We start from the raw sequence: 10,825 nt of genomic DNA, 5'->3' as shown, positions 1-10,825 counted from the left end.
CAGGAGGCAGCCACAGCCTCCCTGGACAGCCTATTCCAGAGTCTCACCACCCTCAGACTGAAGAACTTCTTCCTCAGCTCCAGTCTAACCCTGCTCTCCCTCAGCTTCAAACCATTCCCCCTTGTCCTGTCTCTAGACACCCTCCTGAAAAGTCCCTCTGCAGCCTTCCTGTAGGATCCCTTCAGCTATTGGTAGGCAGCTCTAGTGTCCCCCCAGAGTCTTTTCTTCTCCAGCCTGAACAACCCCAGCTGCCTCAGCCTATTCCCATAGCAGAGGTACTCCAGCCCTTGGATCATCTTTGTGGCCTCCTCTGGACTCACTCCAGCAGCTCTGTGTCCTTCTTAGGCTGGGGATACCAGAACTGGAGGCAGGATTGGAGGTGGGGGTCTCACCCCACCAAGCAGAGAGAAAAATACCAAGAACTGCAGTGCTATGGGAGCTGACAGCTCCCTGTCTTAGAGGATTATTTTCATCCTTTGCTATGGGGAGGTAAAAAAACTAATTTTTTTTTTTTTTAGTTTTAATTATTCCTTATCAAATAAGCAAGATGGGGACTTTTTTTTTGTGATGGAGTATCAAAGGTTAATCAGGAAAAGAAATGTTTGTTCCCAGAACAGACAAGGACACTTTGACAGCTGCAGTTATTTATTCTCATTAAACAGGACTTCTGGTGAGGGTTTTTTGTTTTGTTTCAGATTAACAAGATAGTTAAAGCTGAACTGCTATGAAAAAGGTAATGGAAAACGTTGGAGATCAATTTACAGCTGATTCACAAAGCAGAAAATCAGTATTTTCTTCTGCCTGGAATTAATATTAACCTTTTGTAAGCAATTGCTTCCAGAGGAGAGAGAAAAAACAAGAGTTTTAAGAGTAATCTGTTCTGTGAAGGAAGAGTTTCAGGCAGTCCAGCAGCTACCCCAACCAGCAGTGAAACCTGCTTAGCAATTGCAGTGTTCTGTGCTTCCATCCCTGTCATTTTATCTAAGGTGTCACTAAGCCCCTCCCACTACAAATCATCAGTTTCCCTTGTCCAGATCAGCCCCAGTGTCACTGTCAGACACTGACCCAAGCATCTGCTTCAGCAGCTGAAGATTCAGTCCCCATCTCAAAGGAAGGACCTGGGCCTGCCATCAAGCTCAGCTCATGGCTGCACAACTCCCAGAGGTTTCAGGGTCTGCCAGCAGAGAACTCACTGCAAGCTCTTGTTGTAGAGAATCCAACCAAGAGCCTTTCCCTGGCTAATTCCCTGACTACAACTGTTTGGAACTACTGATAGGCAATTGTAGGGGTAGGATGTAAGGGAGAAGGATGATATCCAACCCTGCTGGTAGAGGATGTTCAGTCTCTGTTTATAGTCAGGCTGAAGCATCTTGGAGGGGTCCCTGTATGGCAATAGCTTCAATCTCCACTTGGGCACCCTGGGAGACAACAATGAAGAAACACATTAGGGATTTAATACATCTATTTCATGAGGCAATTGGAGGGATAACACAGCCTTGGAAGAAGAGACAGACCTTTGATTATCTTCTGACAGCTGTGTTACTGATTTAGCAATGTTAAGTAAGATTGAAAATTCACTTTACTCTTATTGAAGTACCATAACTCCTTATTGCTGGTGATGTGGTCATCTGAACTCCTTATTGCTGGTGATGTGGTCATCTGAACTCCTTATTGCTGGTGATGTGGTCATCTGAACTCCTTATTGCTGGTGATGTGGTCATCTGAACTCCTTATTGCTGGTGATGTGGTCATCTAACTCCTTATTGCTGGTGATGTGGTCATCTGAACTCCTTATTGCTGGTGATGTGGTCATCTAACTCCTTATTGCTGGTGATGTGGTCATCTAACTCCTTATTGCTGGTGATGTGGTCATCTAACTCCTTATTGCTGGTGATGTGGTCATCTGAACTCCTTATTGCTGGTGATGTGGTCACATCTAACTCCTTATTGCTGGTGATGTGGTCATCTGAACTCCTTATTGCTGGTGATGTGGTCATCTAACTCCTTATTGCTGGTGATGTGGTCATCTGAACTCCTTATTGCTGGTGATGTGGTCATCTGAACTCCTTATTGCTGGTGATGTGGTCATCTAACTCCTTATTGCTGGTGATGTAATCATCTAAACTCCTTATTCCTAGTGATGTGGTCATCTAACTCCTTATTCCTAGGGTTGTGGTCATCTTAACTCCCTATTCCTAGGGTTGTGGTCACCTAATTCCTTATTCCTAGGGTTGTGGTCATCTTCTACCATAAAGGAATAGATGTCTCACAGTCAGTTCTCTTACCATGTGTGAGAATAAGACTGGTATAGTTAGAAACCCCATATATATATATATATATATATATATATGAGTCTTCATGAAAATATTGGCAACTGAAGCTATTGCAGAGTAAGAAAAGCTGTCAGGAGTAAATAACTTCAGAAAATGCAGTTGTTTTATATGCAGGAAAGTGACACTTACTTTGGGCAAAGCAGCAACCTGATAGGCTGCTCTGGCTGGGAAGTTTGCCTTGAAAACTGTAAAGAGAAGCATCCAGCAATCACTGAACTGTCTAAAATGCAGTCACTGCACAGTTTCAGGTTCAAGGCTACAAGACAAGCAGCCTCCTGTGCCAGCTAGCATTCCCCCTTGCTGGTTGTTGGGTCCCTGGCTGTTCTAACATCTCAGCAAGCTGCCATTCATCATCAAGAAGCCAGCTACAGTTGTGATCCAGTTGCCAGGGATAACTCTGCTGCCACTCCATGGCCTGAGTACCAACTTGGCTGGAGAAGATTAAATCAGAATGGTGATCACACAACTGCAAACAGGAGGGAGTGGAAGAGGAAACCTCTCTTGATCTCTGGTAAAGATATTTGAGCTGAATTTATAGAATCATAGAATAGTTCAAGTTGGAAGGGACCTTTAAAGATCATCTAGGCCAAGCCACCCCCTTGCCATGGGAAGAACATCTTGCACTAGATCAGGTTGCTCCAAGCCCCATCCAACCTGATTCTGAGCACTTCCAAAAAATTTGCATAATTAAATTAATTTTTTATTAGTGAGAGTGAACATTAAGTTCAGAATGGTAATTTCAGGGTCCTGTACTGACTGGCAGGATAATAGTGTCTCAGAGGAGACGTCCTTACTCACTTCCTGAAAGGAAGTCATAGCAAGGTGAGGGCTCAGTCTCTCCTCCCAAATAACAAGTGACAGGACAAGAGGAAAGGGCTTCAAGTTGCCCCAGGGGAGGCTTAAGTTGGGTATTAGAGAAATTTCTTCACTGAAAGGGTTGTGAAGCACTGGAGCAGGCTGCCCAGGGAAGAGGTTGGGTCACCATCCCTGGTAGTATTTCAAAGATGTGCAGCTGTGGTGCTTAGTGACATGGTTTGGCTGTGACAAATGACTTCAAAGACTGCTAACAGTAGAATTGTATTAGGGACAGCACAGCATCTATCAAGGTCTTGCATATGAGTCAGGCCAACCCCAGGCATAGATTCAGGCTGGGTGCAGAGAGGGTTGAGAGTAGCCCTGAAGAAAGAGACTTGGGGGTGTTGGTTGCTGAGCACCTCCCCAGGAGCCAGCAGTGCCCTCCTGCAGCCCAGCAGGCAGCTGTGTGCTGGGCTGCAGCCAGAGGAGTGTGGCCAGCAGGGCAAGAGAGGGGATTCTGCCCCTTGACTCTGCTCTGCTGAGACCTCACCTCCAATTCTGCCTCCAGTTCTGGTATCCCCAGTATGAGAAGGACACAGAGCTGCTGGAGAGAGTCCAGAGGAGGCCACAAAGGTGATCCCTTCCAACCTGAGCCATTCTGTGACTCTATGATTCTATGAAGGTAGAGAGAGAGGTGTGGAAGATCCACCTGTAGGGACAGCAGGAGTTGATCCTCACATGACAGGGAGTTAGTGGACTGGTAGGACACAAATCCCCAAGAAATCAGGCTGTGCTTGATCTGGTGATTGCAAATTATTGTTTTTTTTTTTTTTAATGTTATAGTTTTACTGGAATCCCAAAAAATCTGGAATGACATCATCTGAGTCATTAAAACACTTTGCTTACTGGGCATGTAATTTGTTCCCCAAGCCATACTGATAAAAGAGAAAGAAAAGATCTACTTACATTGTTTGTAGACATCATTAATATCATTGAAGTCCTTCATGTCTGCCATCAACACTGTGGTCTTCACAACTGGGAATTACATAGCTGCAGTTATTTTAGACCTCTGACATACACAAAAGTTGCATTTCATGCTTTTATTTCATGAATTTCTCTCCAGTGGTGTAAACATTTTAAAAAGTTTTGCAAACAGAAGCTGAACCTCCTAGAGCTACCACCTAAACAATCTGAGTATCTGCTATGTAATACAGCTGTAAGGAATGAGACATTCCTGACCAGCTCTGAAGATTCTAAATTTCCCTCTAAGCCCAGTTCTTCAATAGGCACAGAACTGAGAAGCAGATCAACTGAAAAAAGAAGCTGCAAGCCAACTCTTGGCAATAAATTACATCACATCTACTGCCTAAAAAGGTCCATAAAAAGCCTGAAAAGATCTTCTATAGTAAATTTTTTTATCTCTGAGTGCCCAAACCAGCATTAATCCTCATCTGGCTCCACTGTCAGAGTCTTCCCTAGGATACTGCTGGAGCAGGTCCAGAGCAGGGCCACCAAGATGATGAGAAGACTGGAACACCTCTGCTATGGGGACAAGCTGAAAAAATTGGGGCTGTTCAGCCTGGAGAGGAGAAGGCTCCAGAGAGACCTTAGAGCTACACTTCAGAATCTGAAGGGGACCTACAAGAAGGCTGAGGAGAGACTGCTGAGAAGGGCCTGTGGGGATAGGATGAGAGGCAACGGTTTGAAATTGGAGCAAGGCAGATTTAGGTTGGACATCAGGAAGGAAGTTCTGCACAGTGAGGGTGGTGAAATAGTGGAACAAGCTGACAGGGATGTGGTTGAGGCCCTGTCCCTGAAGACATTCAAGATCAGAGTGGACGTGGCCCTGGGCAGCCTGATTCAGTTGGAGGTGTCCCTGCTGAGTGCAAGGGGGTTGGACAAGATGCCCTTTGAGTGTCCCTTCCAACCCCATGCAATCTGTGAACATTAACAGCACAGATACAAACCTGCTTTTACCTGCAGCAAAGCCTAGGATGCTTGAAATGCCTGCAGGAGCTGCAGCTCTGTCTATACCTGAGCTTTCCAGGTAGAGTTACAACTCCAGTACCATGGGCAGAAGCTTTTGGTGAAAGGCAGGGTTCCATTGATAGCCACTGCCAAGAGTTGTGTGTTGATTTACTTGTCTCTTAACCCAGACTCATGATCCTGTTTGTTTCTTCCAGCTGTTGTCAGCTGAATGTTTAGCAAACAGCTTTGTTTTGAGTCACTTGATTTTTTTTTAATCCAGGTGAAAACAACCATTTCTTTGACAGCATCACAGCAGCACTCACCATTGCCATAGTCACAGCCTGCAGCTTTCAGGATTTCTCCCATGTTTTTTAAAGCCTAGTGAAAAATGAAACAAAAATCTTTAACTAGCAGCTGGCTTGCATTTAGCTAAGTAGAGAAAGGAGTTGTAACTTGGCTACACCCGTGCCAAGCTCACCCAGTAAATCCTCAACAGTCCTCAGTGGGTAAAGAATGTAGGAAATTAATAAAGGGGAGCTTCTAATAATCCACAAATATTAATCCATCCATTCATTAGATATAAATGCACAATGCAGCTCCCTCTCGTCCTATTACCTCACCTCACACCACCCCTTTGCTGCTGGGCTATCTTTCCCCTATTCAAGCAAGGGTCTGAACCTTTGTTGGGTTTATTTATTTATTGGGGTCTGAACCTTTGTTGCAAACACTGATTCTTTCCCACTTTCCTGCATGAAATAGAGATTCCTCCCCCTGACCCTCCAAGCTGTTTGGGTAGAAAATGGGAGGGGTAGGATGGAATCTCTTCCCTCTGTTTTTCCCTCACATTGGAGGGTGTGAAATACGCTCTCTATGTCTCCTCAGTTTCTCTGAAGTCCATTTTTAACTAAGCACATGCCAACCTTTATGGCTAGAAGGCACCTCACCTGCTTAGCTTCTTCCTTTGCCCCTCCAGAGACAAGCTGCCCAGTAGAAGGTTCCATACCTATCTGTCCTGCAATGTACATCGTCCGGTCCACCAGCACTGCTTGGCTGCAAAGAGAAAGCAGGTTTTTAGGTTTCATGTTTCCCCAGCAAAGCATTTAACCACTTGAAAGCACACTGAACTTTTTCCTCAGTAGTTTATAACACTTCAGAAAAAAGAGAGGAGAGAGTTTGAGAAGCAGACAATACCTTTCATCCTCATCTCAGCTGCAGAGTGATGAAGAGAATGAAGAGAAAACGAAAGAAAATCAGGAGGGCTGATTAGAAAATGTAACATTTTGCTTCTTAAACAGGCCCCATGAGTTCCAAGCAAGGTGCAGCCCTGTACGCTAGTTCTCTGGCAGCATTCCTCCAGCTCTGAATGTGGCCAATCAGCACAAGAGCTTGACCTCCCAGAACAATCCCTCTCCTCTCAGGAGTGAGCTGTTGGCTGGATTCCTGCAGAAGGCTGCACCATTCAAGCTCTTTGCAAAACCTTTCTATTAAAATGCCAGGCTGTGCCTTTGCTGAAGCAGAGTTAGCAAATATTAACATCTCTAATCACCACCAAGAGATTAAAAGATCAAAGCAAGGATTTCAACCATCTAGCAAACATCATGCAAGAGACAATTTACTTCTCTTCAGCTGGTAATTAAAGTTTGCAAAGAAATCAGAGAAAGATTAGTTTGAAGTCAACAGCATTTGCCTTCTCTCTGCCCATTCCACACAAAGATGCCCTATATGGATAGCTCAACAAGCCCCTAAAGTCACACACCTAGAGCTAAGCACCTCCCTAAGTAGCTCAGTATGGAGGTAAGCTTCCCTTTAATGTCAGTGGGAAAAAGAGACTCCTCCAGAGGACATTTTTATTACCTCTCTTAACTGAGATTGACTCAGTTGGATTGTCTCAATCCAATGACTTCACAGGGGGCCAACCTAAATTAGGGACCCAGCAAAACAGTGCCATGACTCCCATTTTTCTTTTACCCCTGTCCTGAAACATTCTTTAACTTCATAAAAGGGAACACCAGCCAGCAGCTTATCTGATGTAATAAAACATCTTAAGTGGTGATTATTTTCTGTATCATCAACTAATAAAACTTGAGTAAATTGCAAGCTACACCATTTAAAGAAGAGCTGATGCAATCTTGTCGGTAGAAAATGCGTGGATGGACCAAACACATGCTGCTTTCATTTGATTTCCTTGTCTACCACGTCCTGCTTTGAAGCCCTCTGACCACAAGTTCCCTGAGGTCCTTCTTGAGCTGAGTGGCCCAGAACTGGAAACAGTATTTCAGATGTGGTCTCAGCAGGGCAGAGTAGAGGGGGAGGAAAAAACCTCTCGATCTATTAACCACAGCCCTAATCCACCCCAGGTGCCCTTGGCCTTGGCCACAAGGGCACATTGCTGGCTCATCAGCATCCTTCTGTCCACCAGGATCCCCAGAGCCCTTTCCCCTTCACTGCCCTCCAACAGGTCAGTTCCCAACCTATCCTGGTTCCTGGGGTTGTTCCTTCCCAGGTGCAAGACTCTACCCTTGTCTTTGCTGGATTTCATCCAGTTTCTCCCCTCCCAACTCTGCAGCCTGTCAGGATCTGGCTGAATGGCAGCACAGCCTGAGGGGGGTGTCAGCTGCCCCTCCCAGTTTGGTGTCATCAGCAAACTTGCTGACAGTGCCGTCTGTTCATAATTGGAGAAAAGAAAACCAACAAGCTGAAGCCTTCTTATACTACTGCCAGTTAAAATCTGCAGTGGTCTTATTGGCTTCCTTTCTTTTTTTCTCAATTTCCTTCTCTTGGGATGCTTGCAGTGGAATCCTCCATTGACTGGGGGTTAACAGTTTACCAGCTGCAGTCAAATGCCTGCATGAAGCTTAGAGAAACTTCAACTACACAACCCCCGCAGTCACACTTTAACTGCAGATGTCTCCTCTAACTAGGCTCAGTCACAGCTCATCACTCTGTAGACTCGGCAGAGATTGGAACATATGCCTGATGTCATCCAGGTTTCACTATAGCTAAGGGCACAACTAGATCACAGAAGCACAGAATGTCAGAGCAGGATCACCCAGAGCAGGTCACCACACAGGAACACATCCAGGAAGGTTTTGAATGTCTCCAGAGAAGGAGACTCCACAGCCTCTCTGGGCAGCCTGCTCCAGGGCTCCATCACCCTCACCGTACAGAAGTGTCTCTTCATGTTGAGGTGGAACCTCCTGGGTTCCAGCTTGTACCTATTGTTCCTTGTCCTATCACTGGTCACCAACCAAAAGAGACCATCCTGACACCCACCCCTCAGATATGTAGAGACATTGATCAGATCCCCTCTCAGCCAGGGCTCTCAGTCTTTCTTCACTGCAGAGATGTTCAAGTTCCCCAATCATCCTTGTGGCTCTCCATTGGACTCTCTCCAGCAGGTCTCTGTCTTTCTTGAACTGGAGAGCCCAAAACTGGACACAGGATTCCAAGTCTCACCAGGCCACACTTTTCTTGCTGCACCCCAGGATACCATTGGCTCTCTTGGCCACAAGGGCACTTTGCAGAACTTGCTGTTCACCAGTCTGTGCTGGTGCCTGGTACTGTTCCTCTCCAGATGCAGGACTCTGCACTTCTTATTGAACTTCATGAGGTTCTCCTTCCCCCAGATCTCGCTGGATGGCAGCACAGCCCCCCGCCCTTGCCCCCAAATTTGGTATCATCAGAGAAACTTGCTGAGGGTACACAAAGAACATCATCCATCAGAGATACGGAGTTGAGAAGCATGCTCTTTAAAGACAAGGCCTGCAGAGTTAACCAGATCTTACACAAATTATTCTTGATTGATGAAAGAATTGTGCGTGTGTAAGCTTGGACACATCTCCCTACCTACACATCTGAAGGCACTGGAAGCTGAATGCAATAAAGGAAAACACAAAACCCCAGTAAAAACTGGTCACCAAAAAGCATCCTCAAGGGCTTTATCAGTACCAGGAATGCAGACCTTACATCCCAATCCTGCATTGCATATCAAGCCCTCTGTTACCATGCTCAGACCCACCACAGCACAGGGATGTTGCAGTCATTTCTTGTGCAACTTTTGCTCACTGAACTTTGACAAGTTTACTGAAGCCTGATAAGCTAAGTTAGTGATAAACTTACTGATGTTAGGCCCAGACTGCACATTAGGCAGCATTTCATCAAGAACTACCACTAAGCACAAAAGGTTGGGAGTGAACTTAATCCACACCAGAAGCAGAGCTCTGCTGAAGACTAGGCCAGTGGGATGTGTGTGTGCAGCCAAAGAACTGTTGCCTTCTCGTGTCTTAGATATTCTCCTACCTAGAAGTGACGCCAAGGCTCTGGCTGCAACCCACCAACAGTTTATTCTTTGCAGAAGTTAACCTTTAGCTCATGCCTGTGCTTCTACACTTTGTATTTCTCCACCTTTGTAATTTCTACAAAGAACACATAGATTGAAGCTCAGAAAGCTCAGTTTCAAAGTAATGGAGGCAAAAAAATGCAGGTGGAAGGCACTGAAATGCTTACAAGTGGAAAAGTTTAACCTCGGAGAGCCTGTGTTTATACTGGGGAAACAAAGCACGACTGCAGAATTAAAGATTCTTATAAAATGCCCTGATAAAAATCCCTCAGCACCTTAGCTGCAAGAGTCTACTGTAGTTACTGAACATCTTTTCACATGCAAATAGCAAAGAGAACCCTTTCTCCAATTAAAATCAGGATTACTTTATTTTTTTTTTAAAAACGACACTGGGAACTGTTGCAACAGCTTACTTGTCAAAAAGAGAAACATTTACAGCAGGTTTTTTTTTTTTTTTAGACTGAAAAGCATTTATAACCTGTTGGCAATCAAAAATAAGATAAGATTTGCAATTTCCAGGCAGGGAACTTCCCAGCTGCCAAAGCACGTCCTGGACCGGGCTCAGCGCTTGCTTTCCATCGCCTCCAGTTAGCGCTCACTGCCACTTCCCTATGCAACAGGCGGTTTGCTAGGGAAGCATTTTTCCCTTGAGAGGAATTACTCTTTCTTTTGAAGTTCTGCCTTTTTTTTTTTTTTCGTTTAATTTTTCATTCATTGCTTATCACCAATTTCAGAATTATTTTCCTAAACTGACATTTCAAGAGACATTTTAAAACTTCACCTAAAACGATCAGGACCTCAGACACACAGAGAAGCTTTCCGCTAGCACTGCAGACCCCTTAGCGCTGTAAGCTATCAGATGCGACCCCAGGGGGGTTCCCAGGGAGAGGATCACCCTGCCCACCTTTCCCAGGGCTGCCTTTGAGGGATCTGCTGGAAACTCCACGAGCACAACCCCTTCCCGCTCACTCCTGCTTGTTCCGAGCGACCTCCCGCTCGCTAGGCCATACCTGTAGGGTCCCAGTGCAGCGGGGGCCTTAGCAGTGCTGATTATTTTCTTCACAAGGGAGGTCATAGCTGCCGCCGTCACCGCCAGATCCTTCCCGTCTGTCCGTGTGTCCGTCCGTCTATCCCCCTAGCGCCCCACCACCGCCGCTCGCTCCCGCCCCCTGGTGCATCACCGCACGTGCTGCGCCGCAAGGGCTCCTGGGAAATGTAGTCCTGCATGGCGGAAGTGAGGGTGCGGGCTTCCGGTCGGCAGCGTGCAGTGCGCGGAGGCCGCGCCGCGGGGAGAGGCGGAAACCGGGACGGGGTTGCTCCGCTGGCTGCCGTGCCACCCGCCAAACCCTGCCCGGCTGTCCCCGCTCTCTGGTTCAGCAGCCCCCGAGGG

The 10,825-nt window shown here is 46.1% G+C and overlaps 1 protein-coding gene across 1 annotated transcript; it reads right to left on the bottom strand.

Moving 5' to 3' along the window:
- Positions 1–673: 673 nt before the first annotated feature.
- Positions 674–10,525, bottom strand: RIDA (reactive intermediate imine deaminase A homolog). Its single transcript, XM_054385522.1, has 6 exons — positions 10,446–10,525; positions 6,041–6,146; positions 5,420–5,474; positions 4,095–4,163; positions 2,463–2,518; positions 674–1,418 (listed from the first exon to the last, which is right to left on the bottom strand). Exons 1-6 carry the CDS (start codon positions 10,508–10,510, stop codon positions 1,356–1,358), a joined length of 414 nt encoding a protein of 137 aa, XP_054241497.1. The 5' UTR covers positions 10,511–10,525; the 3' UTR covers positions 674–1,355.
- Positions 10,526–10,825: the final 300 nt, after the last annotated feature.

This window comes from Indicator indicator, chromosome 12 (genome assembly GCF_027791375.1).
Source record: "Indicator indicator isolate 239-I01 chromosome 12, UM_Iind_1.1, whole genome shotgun sequence".
In the NCBI taxonomy this organism is placed as follows: Eukaryota; Metazoa; Chordata; class Aves; order Piciformes; family Indicatoridae; genus Indicator; species Indicator indicator.
The sequence above is the reverse complement of the archived record's forward strand: the minus strand, read 5'-3'. Positions and strand labels throughout refer to the sequence as shown.